Source organism: Ixodes scapularis, unplaced genomic scaffold (genome assembly GCF_016920785.2).
Source record: "Ixodes scapularis isolate PalLabHiFi unplaced genomic scaffold, ASM1692078v2 PGA_scaffold11__112_contigs__length_91849675, whole genome shotgun sequence".
Lineage (NCBI taxonomy): Eukaryota > Metazoa > Arthropoda > Arachnida > Ixodida > Ixodidae > Ixodes > Ixodes scapularis.
Window position 1 is genome coordinate 26,059,933 of NW_024609837.1, and position 24,346 is coordinate 26,084,278.

A 24,346-nucleotide genomic window follows, 5' to 3' on the forward strand; every position below is an offset into this window, starting at 1 on the left:
CACAATAAGCTACGCCCAATATCTCTTAGGTTGTCGGGGACCCTAGGATTTCTTGTTTGTTAATGGGAAACCATGGAAGCTCCCATCAATGTCATCTCAACTATTAGCGCAACTATATTTAAAGGGACACTGACAGGGTATTTATGCTCGCCAAGTGTTTTTATTTGTACATGACATATGAGAGCCCAACTACCCGGGACACAAATTGCAACTCGAAATTCGTTCTCTTTTTTTCTTTTTTTTGCTTGAAAAGTTTTGCTTTAGAACTAACCAGTTTGAGTTATGCTCACTCTCTTTTTTTGGTTATGTGCTTTTTTCTATGGTTTAGACACAATCGCCAAAGATAATCAAAGTCATGGGTCATCGAAGGCACACACTCAACACTAGAAATGGACAAAAAATATGATACCCATTTTTATGGCTTTTCAATAAGTGCAAATATGTTGAGTGAAAAAAAAAAAAAAATATATGTTGCACAGCCACGTGACTTCCAGTAACTTTCTCCTCCTTTATATTTCTTCTTCCTCCCCAGTCCAGTTTCGGTTTTGGTTTCGAGCAGTTGCATTTTTTTCTTTATTAAAAATATGCATGGCACTGTAGCAAAATATTGATTAGGTAGTTTTCTGAAATCATTATATTGCCTGGCAAAAAATAAAACAATTTTTTTGGGGGGTGTCAGTGTCCCTTTAAGGCGCATACCATAGGTGTAACACTTGTGCTGCAAGCTGTTTTTTTCACTTTTGATGCAAAAGAACTATGGTAGTTTTAGAATGTTCTACCGAATTTGCTCATGTTAATATTAAACGAGTCATCTATTTGAGATGATTTGCTCTATGCTAAATTTGATAGCTGTGTTGTTAATTTTTTTTTAATCGGGATTTGCCATGTTTTTGTTTTTAACTCTTTGCACTCTCTGGGAGATTTTTACTTCCATGTGAAATTTTAGTTGAAGTCTTTCAGCTGAAATGGCCACTGGAAATCACAATAATGGTCTTTCCTAAATTAATTTGGGGCAGCCTTGAAAAGACAGGTAATTAACTTGGAACGAAAACGATCAGACTCCTCCAGAAATGCGACTCCAGTTGGACAAGGCATCACTGCTTTCACAGAAGCATTTTAGGTACGAACACCTCTGCGAGAGGCGTACAGTATTGCTGCCTGCTCTGTCTATTGAGTATAGTTTACACTAGGCTAAAAGAAAATTGTGAACTTTCTTTTAAAAATTAAATTAGATTTATTGGATTTAAATAAGATTTATATGATTTAAATCCCTTCAGGTAGAAAAAAATGATTTCTTGTCTCTAGATATGTTTTTTTAAAACGGCTGCCTGACGTAAACTTTTTGAGGGGGCGTGAATATTTGAATTTTAGAATAGTAGTTTCAAATAATACTCTATTCGATATTCGCTTCGAGATGAACTACGATATTCATACTTCTCATAAGTGTTGCTCGCAGTGGCTAAGCCCCGTTGAGTGCGCTTCTCAGTGAGAACACGTGCACTGCGGGAAAGCAATACCCGCGGAGCTCTGGGGCTCCGTGGGTATCGCTTCACCGCAATGCACGGGTGCTCGCTGAGAAGCGCGCTCTACGGGGCTAACCCTCCGCGATTCTCTTGACAACTCGTGTTTATCAATCGTGCTTTTAACGTGAAACGTTCTTTGGCTAGGTGGTCGGCATTTCGTGAAGCCTAGATAAAAGCGTGGCCTCGACCCTCGATACTGATTGGTTGATGGATGGGAGAGGAGTGAGGTAATCGACGCTGATTGGTTAATGGGGAGGTCATGTGACCAGAGAAGTAGGCGAGGAGGAGTGAGGTGGGAGAGGAGGATCTCGACCACCTGCACACACTGGGGGGTGGAGCTTGCGAGTATGGAAGGCTCTGGAAGATCGCTAGGTTTATCAGCCCGATTAGCAATAGTATCGCTTTATTCTAGGAACAACTATCAAGTGTACACATGGTATGCGTTAAACAATCTGACGAATAGCGCTGTGAATGTGGGCATCTGGAAACTCGGAGTATTGCTAAACGTTTAGGACGCTAGAACGTTTCACGTATGCAATACAATTGCCTATCGATTTGCCATAGATGTTGTTTTTTTTTTGTCGCATTTTATATTGAAAAAAGAATATTTACATATAGCAAGCGATTAGGTTACCTGCAATAAATTTGTTGCTCACGGGCCACAACCCATAAATTCTGTTAAATTAAAATCCACAAGCGGAAGCTTGGGAACAATGTTCACGTGTTCAGCTGGGTTTTCTTTCACGCGTTGTGCAACAGAAGTGAAAGGCTTGGAGAAACTATTCAATATTCAATTCAAAAATATTTGTCCAAAACTACCACTATTCGCTTCGAACTCAAAAACTATTATTCGCACATGCCTAATATTCCTTGATCATTCTTTGCCTTAAAATAAAAAAATTAATATCCACAAAAAGCATAAAATAATAGACAAACGGTACACAGAAAAGGTTTTCGGGATTATTTGGCGGAGAGTGTTCGATATGAATCACGATTTGAATTGTGATTTAGGTCACGATTTATATCATGACTTTTATTCTCCACTCTGGTTTATGCATACGCTTCATCTTGCTGTGCACAGGGCTTCTTCGGCGAGGTGTACGCGGCGTCGCTCAAGAAGTGGGCGGGGCTGCAGGAGGAGGTTGTGGCCGTCAAGTGCATGCGCAAGAGCTCGCTGCTCGAGCTCTTCCAGTCGGAGTCGGGGCTGCGCGACCTGCAGCGCGAGATCGAGATCATGAAGAACCTGCGTCACCCCAACATCGTGGAGATCAAGGGCCTCGTCGAAGGTGACTCTGAAGCCCCCTCGTTATTTTTTTTTTTTTTGAGTCGTTGGCCATCTTAGAAATTAGCGTTTGACGGCTGGTTTCATGTTACGTTTCTGCTTCTTGTTTTTATTCAATGTGTCGCTCAAGAGTTGCCTCCGATCAGAATGAGGAATCGTGCATTCTTTCAGCATGGCTTTTCCGTCTTTAAAAGGTCATTGAATTCAGTTCGAAAGTATCTGACTCACAGTTATTTCAACATGACTACTTGTCTGATTTCTATTTTGCTCAATATGGTGAAATTACTGACTTAATTTTTAGTGATATAATATTTGATTTGTATTTGGTTTAGTTTTTTTAAGAAACATCGTAATGGTAGCTTTACCATTAAATTTGAATTCGAGCACAATTTCAATACGACTGTACGAGATGGCTCGATTTAAATTTAAAAAAAAGGAAGCTCCAATTTAATTTTATTTGAAGAATGCCGTGATCTTTATTTATTACATATTTAAAATTAAATACAAGTTCAAATATTTTTAATGGTGCTATAGTTTATTTGCTTTTGATTGAGTGTTAAAATATATTGTAATGGTAGTTTGGCTACTCATCTTGAATTTTATGCAATTGATAATTGAAATTGCTCTGTCCAACTTTATTTGAACGACATGTCTATTCTGTTCATATGTGATTCAGTTCACGACTGTAAAACACACATTGTAATTATTTAAAGGGTATGGCTATTTGATTTGCACCTAATTGAGTCTAGAAAGTCACCGTTTGCACATGCTTTAATCTGATGTGTCGATGCATGGGCAGTTTTAAAATCACTCTTTTGCTGTTGATGCCCCTTGCTTACACTTAAATCTGGACATACACGCTACCCTGTCTGGCTTATTTGCAGCCTTTTCTTTTCTTAAAGTATTCTTTGTGAGTAGGAAATATATGCTTTAACTCTTTTTGTTTCTCCGTCTGCATTTCAGAGCCGGAGATGATGCTGGTGATGGAATTCCTTGAAATGGGCTCTTTGCTGACCTACCTCCAGACCTACCAGACCAAGGTGTCTCATCCACAACTGGTCAAGTACAGTGAAGACATTGCCAATGTGAGTTTGTTTAAATAAGGGTTACTGTGCAGGTGAGCTGGTGAACACATTGTCTCATCTTTGTTCCTAGTCTCAAAGTTTTTTTTTTTTTTTTTTTTTTTTTTACTGTGAGTTTGTTGTCAAGCTCAGAAAGCTGCCTATAGCTATGTGTCGCAAATTGGGCTTCTGGGTTTTGAACACTAACTACTTTAGCAGTGACTGAACTGAACTGTTTGCTTCTAAGTGCATGTAGTGTAGTGTACAGTAATACAAATGAACCATTTTTATAATCTCTTTCTTTAAATTTTTAAAAGGTATAAAAAGGATAAGCTGAAAGGCTCAGATTGCTTGGTGGAAGGGGGTTGAATTCGTCTCATTAAACACCATGTCCAGGATGTAGCATTGTTGAAAATCGGGCATTACTCAAAAATCAAAAATGGCCTAGGTACAGTACCTATGTTGTCCATCTAAAGGTTTGTTTGTCAATACTATGCAAATAAAATCACTAGTTTTCTGCACACACAATGAGCTTGTAAATTGACATCACAATTGGGAGAAATTGCTGTTACATTGTTGAAAATCGGGCATTACTCAAAAATCAAAAATGGCCTAGGTACAGTACCTATGTTGTCCATCTAAAGGTTTGTTTGTCAATACTATGCAAATAAAATCACTAGTTTTCTGCACACACAATGAGCTTGTAAATTGACATCACAATTGGGAGAAATTGCTGTTACATGTTTTGAACCTACCCATGTCTTCTAATGGAATCAAATGAATGACTCTTTAGCGTTTTCTAAACACTTAAATGTTAGCTAGACTAATTGAAAGATGTCCACCAGCAAATTGAGGTGTCACAACTACTGATTGGCTTCCATTGCACACTTTCTGTCTAAACCATGTGTGGGAAGCTCCCGTTTTTTATTGCATTTCTTCGACACATTGGTTCCAAGGTTAGAGTAGACGCAATTACTGCTCAGGATAATGTCTTGACGTCCAACCTTCCTCGTCCCTCGTCTTTGCGTTCAGCTTGTCTCATCCTTACTCCTTGTGGCACGTTTTCTACACGCCCTGATGTTCGGTGTGGTGACGTCGTACGAAACTGTCGATGCAGGGCATGGAGTATCTGGAAGAGAAGCACATTGTGCACAGAGACCTGGCTGCCCGCAACATCCTGGTGGCGTCCAAAGACCTGGTCAAGATCAGTGACTTTGGCCTGGCCCAGTTCACGGTCGGCCACTACTACTACATCCACACGCAAAACCGCAAGCTGCCTATGAAGTGGTAACGTCACAAACCTCCTTTCTCGACTGTTGCCTGCATTTTGTGGCACGAATATTCTGTGTGTCATTGGAAAGAAGTTGCGTTCAGCACCGTCAGATGAAGCTTTGGCATCATATAGCTTGAGAAGTAGCAAAATTTTTCCAGCTTTTTGTTGTAAAGTTAGTGGTGTGATCATGACAAACTTTAATGGGCATGAGTGATCATGCCCCATTTCCCTTTGCGCACACACGCACGTCATACATTATGATTGTTTCCCATTGTGCATTACATGCCTGTATTTTTAATTATGAAAGCATCTTCCATTACAAAAACACATGTCTGTGTTCTCGAGTATGAATACAATTTCCATTTTGTAAAAACGAGTTTGTGTAGTCAATTCTCAATTATGGAAGCAGTTTTTATTGCACGAACACATTGCAGGAAGCGAAAGTATACAGCCAAGCAGGTTAGGAAACATCAAAATCTAAACCCTGAGACGCAGAGAAATAAAGTAACTGACAGCATGACACAAGATTTCAAATGCAGCTTGCTTTATTTACAAGAAAACAGCAACATATCACCGTCTCGACCGAAAAAAGAATAGCGGCGAATTTCTGCCGTTGGTGCGACATCTAATTTTGAGTTTAGTCTGTCTGGTCAGCTACTGTCTCATCTCTGCGACGGCTTCTCTTTCAACATCCACCTTTCATGTTTCTCTGTTGTCGGTTATATATTGCCGTTCTTTAGTGAATAAACCGAGCTGCATACGAGACCTTGTGCCATGCTGTCCATTCTTTCCTTTTTCATTGTCTCGGGGTTTGCATTACGACAAGCGCACATCCATATTCTTAACTGCAAGAACATCTTCCATAGTGGATAAACGGTGCCTTGCCCACATTCTCAGTTGTGGGAAAAGTTTCTGATGTGCAAATAGACCGTTTCCGTGACTAGCCCTTGGGGCACGTCTTGTGTCGCAGGTACGCACCGGAGAGCATCTTGTACGGCAAGTTCTCCACCAAGTCGGACGTCTGGAGCTACGGAGTCACGCTGTGGGAGATGTTCTCGTACGGCGAAGACCCCGTCATCCAGGACGTGACTCAGGAGAACCTCGGAGCAGAACTGCTCGACGGGAAGAGGCTGCCCTGTCCGCCGGGGTGTCCGACGGACATCTACCGGCTGATGCAGCTGTGCTGGACCACGGACTCCCACCAGCGGCCCGGGTTCGCTCAGGTCAAGAGCTTTGTGCGCGACCTCTGAGAAGTCACGTGCAATGTTTTTTTTTTTACGGATTTGACGTAATTTATTTAGCGAGTCGAGAAACTGGGGAATGAATGCGCATTAAGGCTGGTTTACACAACTGTGCGTTTGCTCACAAATGAGATCTTACAATCTTTTACGATGAGAGAGTACGCTGGCGCCGTCTGTGAGGTGGCCCCGGAACTGCATTTGATTAGAGCGAAGGTTTTGCAGAATTCGCGAGATCAAACATATTTACTGTCTTTGAAAAATGGTCGTTGATAACATTGCCGAAAGTTTTTTGAGCCAATAAAGAAAGGACGATGCCCGAAAAAATGAGAAAACATATGGTAATCGCGAGCATTCCACGGGTGCCCGACAGACGGCACCGGCGTATTCTCTCATCGCACGAAACCCGAAGAGGTTTTAAGACGCACAGTTGTAAACAGTTGCAAGTGTGTAACCCACCTTTTACCGCAAAGTACCGAGCAGGTGCCCACCCAAATCGGGATACCGTCTTGAAAAAGAAAAACAAAAAACTTGGGAACAGGTGCATGTCGTACCGCATTTCACATTACGTCCGACGCAGTCAATCTAGCAGTGCCAAACGCACTTTGTCGTAGCGCTCATCTTTGTGCGCTCGCCATCGCCGGCTGAACCAGTGGAAAAAAAGCGCAGATCACGAGGCATTGATTGCGCGCGATTGATTTACCCGGGGATGGCAGACGACGCAGTTTTGGTGCCGCTATATTGACTCCGTCAAACGGTGGCGTCGGCTACGGTCGGTGTCAAGTGAGACGGAGTGCAAGTCCGAGAGCAAACGTGCAGAAGGGGCACACGGTGGGGCCGGGCTTCACTGCTAGGCACCGGGGCGCTTACAGAAGCGGTTGACGAGGAGGAGCTCCCTGGTTAGCCCTTCGGAAGTTCGGGGTGGTTGCTCGATGCATCTTTTGTTTAGTTTTCAAACGTTTACAGAGTGGCAGGCGGGCACTTGTCCTGACTGAGGCACTTGCTTGGTATTTTGCGGTAGTTACGTTTTCGGTTTTAAATTCGGTTGTTGCTCGGTTAATGTCGGAACCGAAATCCCGTTTCGACGCGTGCCGTGCGACGAGTGTGGACAGGATTGCTTGTTCTAACGCCGCTTTGAACATACAACTGGTGTATTACGGTTTATTCGAATTCCCCCTCGAGCAAACCCCTGCACAGTGTGCCTAATCGCTCAAGAAGTCATTCTATGATGAGACTTGTGATACTAGCAACGAAGAAGGTGCCAGCTTTTTTTTGATGATTGTGATGTAGCAATGACTTTGTGGGGGCTAACTGGTTTTTGAGCAGGCTAGTTTAAGTGTCTGGATCAGGGTGCCACTATTTTTTGCATCCTTTCGTCAGATATCACTGAGTGTCGGTGAAGCCAATATGGCTGTGTCCAACACAAGCCTTCAAAGAGAATTTCCGGGAATTCCGTTTATGCCAGAGGAGACAAATTGCTGTTTCAGTCCGAGAACCCTGTGCCAAGCAGGATTCTGCTGTTTGCTTGGATTTGACTGGAACTAGATGTGATTGCAAATTTGTATGTGGGCTTACAGATTGTAACTACTGTAAATAGCATAACTCTTACTACTGAGTGAGAGTTTAGGTTTTCATTCTTATTGTATTGTTTAATGTATATATAGGGTATGTTTGTACATGTGCTAGCAATTTTTGTAAGCAATTGTGAGCCATTCAACTCTGTGAAGGCTGTTGGCCAGCGAGCTGTAGAGCACCACCATGAACTTCACCAAATGTTTATTTACAGTATATATACATAACTTGGAAACGGTAGTGATGATTGCTTTGTGATCACTATGATATACACTAATAGGTTTCATTACAACTTTGGTGAGATTCTTTGCTAAAGTTAAATCCCTCTATATAATGCTTTACATATATAAAAGCTGCTGCTTCTATATACTATGTAAAGCTATGACATCGCCCAATTAGAGCGGCAGAAGGCCAATTGTTCTCGGATGTGTCTCCATTATCACACGTTTCAACCTCTTTCGTTATCAAAATGCATATAGAGGTGATGGGGTGTATATGCATTTCCATGCAATGGAGTGCCTGTACATGTGATTTTGTTTCTGCACACGGATACCAAAAATGCATGGAACCCTAGCCATATACAGCTTAGCTGTAATAAGTGTTTGCTTGTTGGATAGTGCATACTGCTTCCTTAAGTTGTTTACTGATGTGATTTATAGGGAGGAATTAGATTACTAGACAAGGTGAGTGCTCAATTAATTTTGGGTGCTCATATCTTTGTTTATTTTTATTTTTTTATTTGTAAGTGTAAAGGAAGAAAGTTGGGATATGAACATAGCATTAGGAGACCTGCACAAAGTCACACAGTTTAACTGGGTAGCGCAAATGAGATGACTTTATTTAAATGGTCGATTGTGTTTGTTATGCATTGTGAAGGTTGTTTGTAAATATCCTTGTAACTATAGCTTGAAACATTTTTTTTGTGTTCTGTGTTAGAGTTTTTTTTTTATGTAAGAAAAGTTTGTAAGCTTGCCTGATCAGCCATTAGTGTGTTTTAGTTTATTTATTTGATCTTGCACCATATGGTGTACTTGTGGTACTGATTTCATGTGCACTCTTATGTCGCTCTCAATCGCTGTTCATTCTGGTGGGCGTTACTCATGTTACACGTCTAAATATTGTGCAAAAAAAAAAAATAACATCTTTGTTGTGTATAGAGCTTTGTCCAACTTTCACTCAGCTTGTTTTTTCCTTAAGAACCATAGTAAAAAAATGTGGCTTCTTGCAGAGTATTACTATTTGCCTGTGTTATATGGTGAATTAAGATTACTTGCATGTGCATTTAGGATCAATCATTTAAAGGTTTATCAAAACATGATTGTTTCAAATTCAAGAAGCATCATTTCTTTTTTTTTTTTTTTGTGACCTACCTTCATGCAGCCCATGTGAACTATGTGCAAAAGTTATGTAATGACTAGAAGTGTACTATAGTATATTTTTGTTCACATTTACTTCTATAGTGCAACGACAACAAAACAATTGTTCCTTGGTTTGTTAGTAGCAAATACTGTTTCCTGCCAGCAGACTTGCAAGAACTAGTCAAGTTTTTCTATGAGTAATGGTTGAAAAGACAGGACGTTCTAGGGTGTGCAAAATGTTTTCCTACCAGAACGTAGTGTACTTCACTTGGTGTATGGGCAGTCTTTTTTATTCCTGTATTGGAGACCATTTGTGTCTGTAGGTGTTATGTTGAGTACATTGGTTCCTCAGTTCCTATATAGTTGCTTAAATGTACATGCTACCGGTTGTAATATGTGCACATCTTTGCAGGGTCTTGTGGAGACATTCTCTCACTTAATTTCTCTGCCAGTCTTTGCTGAGGTACCTATGTTTAAGCAGTTTCAGGACTAGGGTAACTTTTTTGTGTAATTGGCACAAAAAAAAAGTACAAACAAGAAAGGGTGCTTTAAGGCAGAGTACCTAACTGAGATTGACGGTGTAATATACGGTATATGCATGGACATACAATGCCTGATGGAACCTACTGGTGAACTTCTCTAATTTGGGCAGTGTCAGTTTTTTTAAGGTTTAATGTGTTTAGCTTCTGTCAAAAGTACTGTACAGGTGGCAGTATTCCTCAGTGGGCCACAAGCTTAGGGGCACTTGATAACTGCTAAAAAATTGTTCAATACTAATTTCATGGTTTTCAAAGCAGTGGAATTAGGTTAAAGTCTGTATTGACTGTAAATTTAATGTTAAAAATTTTCTCGCCCGCTAATTTGTGAATGAATTTGATTCACGAAGGTGTGAAAAATGTCGGTTCTGCGTCACATGTTCGCAGAATCTCTTTATGCTTTTTTAGGGGAGTCCTCTCGGTGATCTCCACATTACAGTTTTATAGTTTGGAGAGCAAACTACAGGAGTCCTGAATGCAGTGCAAGCGTAGTAAGTGCAGGATGTGCCTCAATACCATGCTATATACAAGTTTATAATTGAGTTACACTTTTGATTTGTTGTCCCTGTGCAGTGTGCACTGTGCCAAATAATCTGGAAGATTTCTTTTATGCAGTTCAGTAAAGAATGTTACACTAGTTGAGCATTCTGTCATAACTGTTAAAGAAAAGGGATTGCTGAGATTTCCAACTTGTACCTGTTCATTGTTTGGTTGCCCCTTTACTTGTTATTGCGTTTGAATTGTTTTTTCTTGTATATTGCTTGAGTTTAAAGTGTGCACAATACAAATGTTTACAAAAAGGAGCAGATTGTTTGAAAACATGTACTCTGTTATTGGTGAACTATTTTTGCAGTCTTTAACTGTTCCATAGACGAATAATGTGGTATCTGGGAAAATGACCTCCAGAACTGTGGTAGGGTTCAGCCTTTTATTCCCAGAATTAAGGTTTTTTTGTTTGTTTTTTCTTCTTTCGGATTTGTGGCAGCGAAAGCAGTCTTCAAATCCGAACGTGAAAAGCGCTGCAACGAAAAATAGCAGATAATTAGTCATTGCAGTCTTCTAGGAAGTATATGCAAATCTACTTGAGCAACATTCTTTTTTTTTTTTTTTTTTTTGTATAGAGACAGCACTATCATGAAATGTGAATAACATGTGGCTAGGAAACTTTGGGGTTATATTTTCCGGATATTTTATGGTCAATGCGCTGTGCTTCTTACTGTGGTGGCACATTTGCCAAAATGTGCCACCACACCATTATAACATAAACCTATTAGTGCTTTGACCTTCCAGCGGTGCCTTGTCCTCATTGTATTGTCTAGTATGTTTTGAACAAAAGAAACATGAAATTTCGCACAAGCAGACAACATATCATTCAGCAGCATTTAGAGCACAAAAAACTGCGTTTTAGCACAACTAAGCAATGTTGCAGCCTTTATAACTAATTATTATCTAGAATTATTGTCTTTTATAAAAGTTACAACAACAGTGCTACTCATATAAGTAAGAATAAATTCTCAGCGCTGTCACATACATGCAGCAGCTTCGCAAATAGTCTAAAATCAATGAAAAAAAAAAAAGAAAACAATGTCGAAGTTATTTTGAAATTGAACTTTTTTGGAAGCCTTGGAGTGGCAGTGGATATTTGGCAAGGACGGCACTGTCCTGAACAGGCTGTTTCATTACTGACATAGTAAACCTCGCTATATCAGTATCATAACTCGCGCACGATCTTGCTCTAGTTTTAGTAAAACGTTGGCTGGCTTTCAGGAGGGTTCTTTTCAGTTACAATCGTCACAGTCGGGGCCGGTCCTAGGGGTAGGCGACGTGGGCGGTCGTCCTGAACGTCATCAAGGAAGAGGCGCCAGCGGAATCACTCATTTTTTTTTTTTTTGCGTTTTGATTTACCGTAGAATTTCGTAGGGAAGCTCACCCAAAATGAAGAGATAAATGGTAAAAAACATGGGGTAAGCTATCGTTGGGAATGCCACATCAAAAGCACAGCGCAGGGGAACCCAGTACAAACCACGTGACGCGGGAACTGATGTCGCCGACGCGGCAAATTCGCGTTTCACGATGCGATAAACACGCGGGAATTCGCTACCAACTCCTGTGTCACGAGAAAGGATATCGCAAGTGGCCGCCGCGGCAGATTCGTGTTTCACGGCGCGAAGGACTCGCGGAAACCCGCCGTGAACTCGCATCTCACGGGAACGGATACCGCAGATCGCAAACGCAGCAGATGAAGTGTCATGGTGCAGTAAAAACGCGGGAACCCGCTACTCTTGCCTGTCACGGAAACCGATATCGCGCGCGCAGATCGCGGACAAAAACACGGGAATACGCTACAAATTCGCATGTCACAGAATCAAGTACCGCAGATTGCGGACGCAACAGAATCGCATTTTACGATGCAATATACACGTGGGAACAACTCGCGCGTGTTACCGCTAAAAATCGATATAGCGCGCGCAGATCGCGGACAAAAACACGGGAATCCGCTACGAACTCGGGAACGTATATCGCAAACGAAGCAGATTCGCATTTCACGATGCAATATACACGTGGGAACAACTAGCGTGTTACGCGAGCCGATATCGAGCGCAGATTGCAGACAAAAACGCGGGAACCCGCTATGAACTCGCTTTTCGAACACACCGGTACCGCCGATCGCGCCGTTGATGGGCGATTCCCGTCGGACTTTGCTTGATGTCCAACGGGAATCGGGGGGTGGGCGATGTTTTGGAATTTTTATGTTACAGATATTTAGCCAGAAAAACGGGATGGGCGATCTCTCGGGGGAGGGCGCCTTTACGGGATTTTACGGTAGTTGAACACGGCGCCTGACATGACACTATTTGTTCGATCGCCTTTCGTTTTTGAAATGCGGTTCTTTTCTGACAAAACGCTCGTGTTGGTCCACTACTCACATGCTTACTAACTACGTTAAGTTCCTAGTAGATGGGGGCGTGTAAGACAAGAGAGGTTGGGGGGGGGGGGGGTATTGCACGGCCGGAGTTTGCCTAGGGCGCTTAAAGTTTTAGGTAGGGATGCCGCAAACCACCCTAGGTTCGATTTCGAAAGGTTTCGATATTTGCGAAGCAAACTGAGGTTCGATTTTGAAAAATTTTGATATTTTCGTACCGACTGAGGTTCAAATTCGAAAAATTCGCAACTTTCGATCACAGTAGAGTTTCGAATTCGAAAAGTTCAAAGCTTTCACGATTTCTAAAATTTCGGGTTCGAATATTTCGAATATTTTTTTACTTGAGGTTCGATAAATTCGAAGATTTCCAACTTTTCTAATTTGAAATTTGAGATATTCGAAAAATCTGAATTTCTTGGGATCTGAAGTTCGAAAAGTTCGAAGATTTCGAAATCCTTTGGAAATAAAATTCGAAAACTTCGAACGCTTCGAAATTTTATAGACATGAAGTTCGAACAATTCGAAGATTTCGTATTTCTTTCTGCATAAAGTTCGAAAAATTCAAAATTCGAAAAAAAAAAAAAAAAAAAAAAAACTTCGAAGATTTTGAATTTCTTTTAAGTCCAAGTTTTCAAAGTTCGAAGTCCGGTTTTCAAGTTCCTCCACAGTTTCAGTTTTAAATAACGTCACGACTCACTGGTTTTCACGAAATCAAGTTTAGAAAAGTTACGGCGTGATATCTAGACTGCGAAGTTGGTCAGGCAATTAAATGAGACGACAAGTGTCCGGGATGTGCTGGAATATTTGCCAGTGCAGAATGACGTGTGACCGTAGATCAGTAATTGTGACCGCCAGCCCGGGGGGGGGGGGGGGGGGGTCTTTGACGTGCATCACGCAGTAGTGATCACACGAACACACTGTTATACGATACTCATCCAGTTCAAAATGGCCAGGGGCGGGCAGGAGGTTGAGGCTCAGAAAAACCTTCAAGCGACCTGGCAAACTACCTCCCCACCCGCCCTTGCACGGTGGTAGTAATCCGATCGAACGCCGCCCGAGTGAAGTTAAGTTTGTAATTGTCCTGGAGGTTTATTTTCTGGGACGGAGGAATCGCCTCGCAAAAAGCATAGAAGCCGCCACAACTCGAGGTCGAGGAGCGTTCTACCATACAAGTGGCGTCGGAAGAGAAAAAACGGGGGGGGGGGGGGGGGGGGGGGGGGGGGGGGGGGGGGAGAAGAGGGAAGAGGGGAGGGGGGAGGGCGGGTGCTTCAGCTTCCCTTTCAGATATTCCGGACTGTTCAAGAAAACAATACGGGGAAAGAGGGCATGGTCGAGCTTATTTTAATCTAGAATTATTTATGCATATGTATAGCTACTGTCGCTCTTCACTGCCGCGTAGATGGTCATTGTTATAAACTCGTTGTCAGAAGCCACTACTCGTCACAGGCTTAGTGGTTCGGAAGTTCAAAGCTATGTCTTAACGACCTTAATAACTGTGCCAATGGTGTAAAAAAAAAAAAAAAAAAAAAAAAAAAATTAATAAATGCGGGGATAAAAATCTAGAGAAAAAAAGAACTATCAAGAACTCGCCGGAAATGTTGCATTCTTGCATATTCAGAGGTTCAGAACTTCGAAACAACTTTCTCCTACCAAAATGTGTACAGGCTAAAAGAAACACGTCCCAGGAACGTGAAGCGAAAAAAAAAAAAGTGTTTTCTTTTAATGACGTGCTGGACTTGAACAATATTAGAAATCTTCTCCCATGGGTTAATTTATCCCTTAACTTGAAAAAAAACAATAAATACATTATTTTGTATTCTGCACATGGCAATGATATGTACTGTCTGTGGTGTTAATTTAAATGGGATACCTCAAACAACTTAGACGAAAATAAACACCAAGTTTAGGGCATAATTGCATGTAGATACATGTTTGGACATTTGTTCGAAAGTCACCTTAAATAACAATAATCATATCTTAAGACGACACTTACTTAGGCTATACATAGATCAATCTTAAAAAGTTTAACATCTCTACCATAAATAGCTTCGGCTACATCGCGCTTCAAATCTGGCACAAACGATAATCGTCAAAAACCCGTCGTCCTTCCTCGCTCCTTCGGGAATTTATTTCTTTAAAACTAAGCATGCCAGAACATTGAAAAAAAAAAACGGTATTGTCTTTCGTAGAGAACGCAACACCGCATGTAAAGTTCAAGAAAAAAAAATTACGAATGTACCTCACTACTTGAATTCAAATGAAACCGTCCGCCGGTCTTTCGAAGTTCGACGAACGTCGAACTTTTACCCTAAAAGGTCGAAGTTCGTCGAACTTCTGACTTTTCAGGATTCGAAAGTTTGAAACCTTTCGAATTCTCTTGATAAATAAGTTGAAAAATTATCGAATTCCTGAGCATAGGAAATTCGAAAGTTCGAACAGCTTCGAATTTTTTAGTGAAAGAAAAATGAAGGTTCGAAAATCATCGAATTTTATGGTCACTCAAATTCGGAAGTTCGACAAGCATCGGATTTTGCAGCGTGGTAAGTTCGAAAAGGATCGCACTTTTTAGCGTAATAAGTTCGACGGTTCGAAAAGCGCCGAACTTCTTAGCTTAACAACTTCGAAAATTCGACGGAAGTCGAATTTTACGATATAGAAAATTCGAAATCTTTCGAACCTTCCGAACCGCTTGATCGATCATCGAAACTTCGATTCGAAAAAAGTTCGCGGCATCCCTAGTTTTAGGGCCGGCCCTGGTCGCAGTATCTGACATGCTGAATATTACTTGGAAAACGACCCATTAAAAAATTACCTCAACCCAGCACGCACATGTTCGTCGCTGCGAAAAGCGAGCACGAATACTGAAAGTGGAACCGGCCAGGAGCGGTTTTTCGGAAACGTCCATTGGGGAGGAGATCGAAGAGTCACGCCTCTAGCGGTACGCTTCAGCTGAGGAAACAACAAACCGTATTTTCTTGTTTGCTTTTTATCCGAGAAATCGAAGATGACGATTCGAAGGCCGCTCCTCGTGCGACTAAAGCACTGGTCAGAGCGAAACGCTCATGCCCGGACCGTGCAACGCGAGTTTCAATTTCTTTGTTATGCTGTGTTAGAAAACACCGGGCTGCGGGGACAAGCAGAGCTCCGATCTCCTGCCCAATACTTGGGGACAACTTTTCTTGACAAGGAGGCCAAAGCTATGGGTACACGTGTGCTGGCACTCATTGAGCGCCGATCACAGCTATGCTAGCTTGGTTTTCACTTTGGAGATGCCAGAAAAAGACTGATGCCCCACGCTCGCAAATCACGTGCAGCGTGAACATAGTTTTGCTAAGCTTGCAATTGCACGAACTTGCTTGCACGAGCAGAGCTACACTGTCAAAGCTTGCGTAGCTTCCACAGGGCTGCGGCCCCGCACTGTTGCGAGAGCACGTGGCCTTGGCGTCGCACTCGCTCGTGCGGCAAGCCTTGACAGAGTCGGAGCACCGCCGAAATTATGGTTTGGCCATTCGCGAACTTCGACCGCAGCGACGTTTTTGGTCGCGCACATAGCTAATAAGGTGTATTCACTGGAGGCCCTATTTGAGGGTGATGTTTAGAGCGCATGCTCAGAACGAGCTCACATTAATGGGCTACCAAGACCGGCAATCGTGATGGTGCAGAATGCACTTTGCAAAAGAACGGTGTAAGCTCGCCGCCAGCATGAGGTTGGATCTCGCAGATCATTTGCAAGTGTTCTCGTGCAAACGGAACCATAGATAAAGCCACGCGCTCGCGGCCGTAGCTTTGACAGTGTCAGTTGACACGAGTGTCGTTACCATAGTGACTGACAACATTGGTTCAAGGCACTTCTTGAGTTGGGCACAGCGCTGAGGTGCGGGCGCGTTCGTCTCCTGAGGCGTATTGCCTGTCCTCACCTGATGAAGTCTGGTGCCCTCGTAATGACGTGCTCGAATTCGGTGAAAGAGAGCTTGCCGTCGTCATCCATGTCGGCCTCTTCGAGTACCTTCTCCACGACGATTTGAACCTCTTCTGGGGTGAGCTGATTCCTCGTCAGCGCCACGGTGGCCTTCTCGATATCACTGGGCCCTAACATCTGGTCTTCATCATAATCTGTTTAAGAAGGAAATTGTGGTCTAAGCAGTGTTGGGTAATGTACATCTAAAAAGTATTTGAAGTAAAGCGCCCAGTAAACGAAAGGGTATGTACTTCAAGTAAAATAGTAAGTGCACCGCGCACAATGTACTTGAAGTAATGTACTGTAAATACAATGTCTTTCAAAGTAAAGTACGAGTACTTTTTTAACACAATATCTTTAATGATGCTCTTCCATTCCCCTAAATAGTTTTTTTTTTTTTTTTTTATTTGGTATTTATTGCTTTAGGGCAACGTTACTTCAACGCTCAGGAAACTCGCCCGAAACATGAACCGCTGGGGTCCACCGAGACCGAGCTAAATACGATTACAGCGCCACCCTGTAGCGACGAGTTGAAACATGAAAGTTGCTTTATATGGCTACTGCTAATGTTCCCCGAGTAGCGAAACACCCAGGCTCGAGGCGCCAAGATGGCGGCTCAATCTTTTTTTTTGTTTACTGTGGTCACCATGAGCTTTTAAAAGCATATTTTGGCGTAGAAACAAACGATAAAAAGCTCTTTTTGTAAGAGCTTTTTTTGGAGATTAGTACAGAATGACAGGCGCATGATGTTTTCTAAACTCTTTAGTTTACAAGGTTTTGTGCATAATTAATATTGTTTTTATACAACCATGTCTCAGCGGTGATTTCAGGTAGCGCGTCCCGACCTGGGCGCGTCCTAAGTTTGGTAGCAATTCGCGGCGCGTCCGCTTGGAAGGCGGGGTTGACATACCTGAAACCCTTTCCACCGTAATATATTTCAGCGCCAAAATGGACGATTAAATCCAGAAAAGAACAGTAACTGTGGACGCTATCGAATCCGATACTCCGGAACCAGTACAAATAGCCGTGCAGTTCCCCGAGTATTTTTATATTTATAATATTATAATATTTATCGTGTGTGCCTTCAGCCGTCGTTGTTAGAACACGGCGAGCAAGTGTTTTAAAATATGTCTTTGGCGCATCCAAGCGCAAAGAGGAGCACGCCAGTCAAAGGGCACCTAAGATACCGCGCGATGACGAGTCGGCCAAACTCCCGCCGTCATTGGCTGAGGTCGGGGGTGAACAAACGCACGTGGGCGCATTTGGGCGGTAAAAAAACGCATGGGGTGTGCAAGGACCAGACAAACTTGCACGTGGTATAGAATAATAATAATAATATTAAAAAAGACAGTCTACTAGACGGGAAAACAAAGCGCAAGCCTAATTCTCCGTAGAGAATTAGGCTTGCGAATTAGGCTTGAGAAGACACAGAGAACGTTGAGACGTTCTCTGTGTCTGTTCCTTCTGCTGAAAGTTCTTCCGATTTCTTCCACCGCAGTCTCAGGTGTAATACCACATGACTAATTCTCCCTCCTTCCCGCTCTGGTACGAACCAGGCATTTTGATGCAGATACGAGAACACTGGTGGCGCTACGAGTCGAAGGTCCAATAATCAGGCAGCGTAAAAAGCAAAACGTCACAGTGTTCCTAGTCTTTTTTTTTTTCTTTTTTATGACTCACCCGCCGGCTTATTTAATTAAGCGCAGATAGTGCGCCCATGACTCTGCATATTTAGTGAAGGTGTTTGTCTTCATTTGGGATGCCGCAAGAAAAAGTTACAGGCCGAAGTTCACAGAGCTCGTCGGTCGGACTCTCGCAACGATGACACCGCACTTTTGTCGCCAAAGTCCAATCGGCGCTCTCTTTTCGGCTGAAACTTTCGGCTACAACTCTACACTTGACGAACCTATGCGGAGCGCAAGTTTGTCTGCTTCTTTCGCAGGGGTTGTGGTGACGTCAGAACGCCGGGCTTTGATTGGCTCAGATTGAAGGATATAGTTGGTAGACCTCAAAGCAGGCTGCCTTGAGGTCTACCCACTATCCTTCAAATAGAGCCAATCAGAGCTCTGCGTTCTGACGTCATGGCAATCCCTGCAAAACAGCTTGCGCCCCGCATAATCCGTTCCAACTCAAGAAGGTAGGGCTAGGGAAGGGAAGGCTGGAGAGAAGGAAGCAGACGGAACGCTGGAAAGCTCCTCCTCTCTTTAGCGTTTCGTCTGCTTCCTCCTCCCCGGCCATCCTTTCCCTCGCCCTACCTTACTGAGTTGCTCCCGGGTTCCCTTCGAGATGAACTGACCGTATATGCGGAAGGCGTAGAAGACCTTGACGTCCCTCGGTGACGGCTCGCTAAACACGGACAGCATGTCCAGGAAGTCGTCGAACGTCATGTTGCCGCTGCCGTCGTGCGAGAACACCTTGCAGATGCGCTGTCTGAACGGGTTCTCCTGCACCCACGGACAGATTCAGAAGAGCATCCGCGGTTAGCGACTCCTGTGTTAATAGGCCATTTTCGTAACCCCGTCGAGAAACATGGCCGGTCGCCATTTCTTGCGCAAGGAGCGTATAATTGGATCCGGGTCCTCACCGATCACTGACGCAGCGTTCGCGTCTAGTACACGCTTAGAGTACGTGCTCAAACAATGGCGGACTCAAATTATAGGCGGATCAGCTACTATACTGTGTCTCACTTTGTGTTGTACCGCAGGAAAAGCTACAAGCGCGAGCTCCTTGCTCTATTATATAGGCACATTTCGGCGGCACAAGCCCTCGTGCACCAAGGGCAGCTGCCAATACTATGAGCTCGCGCTTCTAGCCTTCGCTGTGGTACAACATAAGGTGAAACGGAGTATAGATGGTGCGGGCCCTTCTGGAAAGAGTAGGCTCCTAGTGGATCGTGCTAGCTGGGTTTACGTCAGAGGTCGGCTGGCTCACGCATGTACGTTTGTGTGTAACCGACTGCGCTGCAACCGCTCGTGACTGCTTGCGACGAGCCCACACTGGCGCCATCTGTCGGATAGCCTTGAAATATTTTCGGTCAGCATATGCCTGTACCGAAAAAGGTTTTGCAGTATTGACGAGATGGAACTTACGAACTGTCTCCGAGAAATAGTCACATATACCATCCGAACTATTTCAGGTCTAGCCGATGGATGGCGCCACTGTCTCCTCTCGCTTTAAGCAGTCACAGGCGGTTGCAACGCAGTCTTTCACACTCAAACGTAAATGTGGGAATCCGCCTTAATGCGGATCTTTCGTGTATCGATCAATACACTGGGTCATTCAACGGAGGTGTATCCCTCACCTTGAGCTCGGACATCTTCTCAATCTTTTCCATGGGCACGTCGATGGTGTGGGCTTCGTTTCCCGTCATGACTTCCGGCACCCTCTGGCTGTCGAGCTCCCGAAACCTTTTCTGTACCCTGAGAGGTCGCGGAAATCCGCTTAATCATTCGCTTTTCCTTTGTCATCTGTGCTCTCTCCTTCATACCCTGCTCTCTCGCACCCTGTCAATAATCTAGCTACCCCGCCGGTTTGTCTTATTTATTGACAGAATTACTGTCGGGAGTGATTATGACACCCCATCACCCTCTTCTCCTAAACACAAAGAGAGTTAGTGTGCATCACAGATTCACCCTTTTCGGACACTCAATTCGTCCTGGGGATGTGCCTAGAAAACATTTAGTGAAACCGTTCCGAAGCTTGCGAAATTATTTGAGTAATCAAGTTTATTCTGTTGGGTTTGAGAGGGTTAATGCAGTGGTTCTCAAATGGGGTACGCGAAGGCATTCTAGGCATCCGCGAAGCTCAGCCTCATTAGTCAATTCGGCAATAAAAGTTGTTATTTTTTCAGGTTGAGAAGAAACTTTCTGAGTTTTGGGCGAGCTTTCTCGTGTATATGTTAATAAGAGAAGTTTACTTTACACTAGCCCTTAATCATAGCTACTTATTAAATCACTATCATAATTAGTCTATACCTTTCCCATCCTTTCACCATGAACGGGGTGCTTCATCATCTCCACCGATCAACAAGGAATATGCGAAACATCAAGGGTTAAGGCATTAAAATATTTACCTTTAAATTTTGAGTATATTGTAGTATAATGGCAGGAGCCAGTAAAGTATTGAATTTTGATTTTACCAAACTGATTTGTCCTAATATATATTTTTTTAATCCCTCGGAGCCTTGATTATTTGAATATTGTAGTGCGCCTGATTTTTAGTAACTTCTCCGTACTTCGTTGCACCCGTTCGCGCACTTCACGCTGTGTACGTATGTATCAGTATGCTCTCATATCTGCACGCAATGAAAAATGTAAAACCGGACGTCAGTTTTACGTTTGGAAATGGGATTCGTTACAGCCAACGTGCCTCACCTGAGTATTTCTTTCCTTGTGAAGTAGGTGCAGTCCTTTAGGCAGCACGAGTAAAATTGGGCATAATACGTCACGATGAGAATGAACCCCGTGCTCAAGCATTCGGAATTCATAATCTGCTTCTGGCAGCACACATTAGGAAGCTGGTTGTGCGTGCCCAGCGGCCATGCTCCCAAACTTGCAAACGAATCTCGGGAGAGAGATGGGGCGGTTTGCTGGTGCATGCAGGCCTATCTCCCGGCGGCTAAAATAGCCGCGAGAGGGATGTTATGATCAGATGACCGGATTTTAAGGCGCATGCTCATAATGAGCCCACATTAATAGGCTGCCAAGACCGGCAATCCTGATAATGTAAAATTCACATCGCAAAAAAAAAAAAAAGGGGAAGCTTGTTATTATTTACGCGCTCAGTTGTCGCGCACACCGGTCAACTATTTTCTGTTGCATTGTCAAAGGTGGCGTAGCTTTCACAGTGCTACGGCCCTGGGCTTACGAACCGGGGGAAGAGGGGGGGGGGGGGGGGAGGGGGGGCGCTTGCCTCCACCCAGTTCTCAGAGTGGGGGGTGGGGGTTGAGGCATGCGTTTTGCCCCCCCCCCCCCCCCCCCCCGCCGCCCTGGGGGGGGGGGAGGGAAGGGGGTCTGGTTTGCCCCTGCCCCCCCCCCCCCCCCTTCCCCCTCACACACACACTGCATAAGACAAGTCGGTACGCCACTGGCTACAGCTCGGCACTGCTGCGAGAGCACGTGTGGCTTTGTCTCGACGGTCTGGTGTTTCATCCGCACGCGCTCTCATGCGGAGACGTTAAACGAAACGACGGTCTCCCGAATGACTTCGACAGTTAAGGGGTATTCACGCAAGGGAGAAATCCCGGGGATTTCTCCCCGGCACACGCATCCCACGACGAAAACGTCAGGCTTTGCGACGCGCAAAAGCCCCGCGTTTTCATCTCGTGATGCGCGCGTGCCGGGGAGAGATCCCCGGGATTTCTCCCTCGTGTGAATACCCCTTTAGGCACTGTGGTTCCGTCCTTGCCTCGATTATTGATACCCTATTCCGCACGCAATGAAAAGGTGAAGAGGCTTGAAGCGTAAGGGGAATGAACCGGATTTGAGTGTACTTTAGGAGCGACATGTCACGTTATTTCTGGGAAGTTCGCGTTAAGCGTGAATTATAGAAAGCGACAGGAAAGGTGGAGCGGAATCGGGTGGAATGCGAGGTACTTTCTTCCCCACAGAGCCGGTCACGTGACCTCGAAATTCCTATGCGCAGGGAAAGTGAGGGAGAGGAGCAGACGAGGTGCAAAGGGACGTGAGAACGCCGACCTCTAATTAAAATCATTAGTGGACATTAAAAAAAAAGTATGCAGTGCATAGAGTTATTATAATGTGTGCAGTACATAGAGTTATTATAATGTATGCTAGAGGTTCAACTGGCGCTAGTGTCTATGCGACTTCCGGGAGGCAAATTGAAGGAGACAGCAACCAGTCTACTTTTACCGTGCTCCTCTGCATTCCTATGGGAAAATGCGCGTGCATTTTGTATCTTAGGCGGAAAATAATATGGAACAGTTTTATTTAAGTCGTACCGAATAGTATGTACCTTTATTAACACTGTAAAAGTGTAATTGCCTTAGTTAGCGCATTTTCCTTCATCGATGAACGAGGTTTAACTTTGCTATATTCCAAGCCCAAACCTCTGTTCCACAGCAGGTGTGTCAAAACAAGCGACGATCCTAAGCAAAATATCAATCGAAAGGAATATAGAGTGTGTCGAAGGCTCGCCAGCATTCCGGTAACGCTTAAATTTCGCTAATATGCCAGTCCTGTCACTATATGAAAATGACCCCGTCGTGCATGAGCGGATAAAAAAGATTCAGAACGTAAATAATAAAGCACGTGGGCTACGAAAGGTGTTTCTTTTTATTATTTTCTATACCGGCCAGCTTTTATCAGGCACTTGTTCTCCAAGATTTCGAGCGTGCGAGCGATATTTTAAACGTAGAAGAAGCATCTTCGCAGAGCAGAAAGAATAACGCAGTAGGTATTGAAAATATTACTATATTACGTGGCTTTCTATTTATTTTGATCGTACATGCACAATGAGTTGCTGATCCAGCGTTACTGCGTAGTTCTTGCCGTCTTTCTTGGCTTTCCAGACGTCCTTCGTTCGTTTGGCACGTATATCCCCCATGCTGGAAAGCGCCGGCGTCGTGTTCGCGCTAACACTGTTCGACAGTGCGCATAAATACACTTACAAAGCCGTTTTAGCACCGTTCTTAATGCAACGAATTGGAGAGAAAAACGCCATAACTGACCAATGATTTCGTCAGCCTGACGGAGAAATGTTCCAAGCTACCTAGTACGTACGGATTATTCGGGATATTTGCTGCTATAATCGAGCGCAGGGAGAAAATGCATTCACTTTTTTCCCATAGAAATGCATTACCGGAAGTCAATTTTCGACTTGTTGCTGTCTGCTTCAAATTCACCACAGCACACTAGCGCCATTTTAAACTCTAGTGTACATTATGATAACTCTATTGTGCAGTGGAGACAAAGGCAGACTTCGTCTCCCCCGCGCTCACCGAACGCGGAGCATATCGGGTATCGTTATCGGAACGATCTTCCTAAACTTCGCATTGTTGGCAGTCGACGGAGTGACGAGTTCGTTTCTAATCACACGGCGTGGAGCCCCGTCGCTCAAAAATGGCATCCGCGAATGCCGCCATATACCACCACGGGCGAAACGAACTAAAAAAAAAAAAACCTCCGTGCTTCTTCGGCTCTACCTGTCAAGCTTTAAAGAAGCCCGTCGGAACAAACATGATTTGGAACACAGAGCTTAGGTCGCAGTCTTTGCACTCTTTCACAATTTGAGAGATTAGAGAATTTGCGGGAACTGTAGGCGTAGAAGAGTATACGTATCCATTGTTCCAGCTCATCTAGTGTCCGGTGTGCGTGCATGCCGTCTCACCTGGTAGTCTTCGAGTTGTTCGTCGGTAAACGTGGCGATCTTATTGCCCATCCTGTCAGAGACGTGCCGTCGCCTGAACGACCCGTTAACGTCGGAAGGGGGGAGCGCTTCGTTGACGCGTGGACGTGGGACGATACCACGACGTGATTCTCTGTCGAGACCAATATGGAGATTTGTCGGGAGTCCGGAGGACGTCGGGGCGAGGATGTGGAAGGGCGTGACTCCGTCCGAGCTGTCGGGGGGCCCCCTAAATGATGCACGAACCGCTGATACAC

General features: G+C 43.9%; 2 protein-coding genes across 2 annotated transcripts in view; one reads left to right on the top strand and one right to left on the bottom strand.

Moving 5' to 3' along the window:
* Window positions 1–11,118, top strand: part of LOC8024630 (tyrosine-protein kinase JAK2) — a 35,645-nt gene extending 24,527 nt beyond the window's left edge. The window contains exons 16-19 of the mRNA XM_042288856.1: window positions 2,605–2,809; window positions 3,769–3,890; window positions 4,984–5,153; window positions 6,110–11,118. Of these exons, the coding sequence (XP_042144790.1) occupies window positions 2,605–2,809; window positions 3,769–3,890; window positions 4,984–5,153; window positions 6,110–6,389 (777 nt within the window). The 3' untranslated portion in view covers window positions 6,390–11,118. The remainder of the gene's footprint in view (window positions 1–2,604; window positions 2,810–3,768; window positions 3,891–4,983; window positions 5,154–6,109) is intronic.
* Window positions 10,841–24,318, bottom strand: LOC8024629 (calcium and integrin-binding family member 3). The gene is made up of 6 exons (XM_029989252.4): window positions 24,072–24,318; window positions 21,098–21,132; window positions 20,026–20,143; window positions 19,021–19,168; window positions 16,684–16,879; window positions 10,841–10,862 (listed from the first exon to the last, which is right to left on the bottom strand). The coding sequence occupies exons 1-6, from the start codon at window positions 24,120–24,122 to the stop codon at window positions 10,841–10,843; spliced, it is 570 nt and encodes a 189-aa protein (XP_029845112.2). The 5' UTR covers window positions 24,123–24,318.
* Window positions 24,319–24,346: the final 28 nt, after the last annotated feature.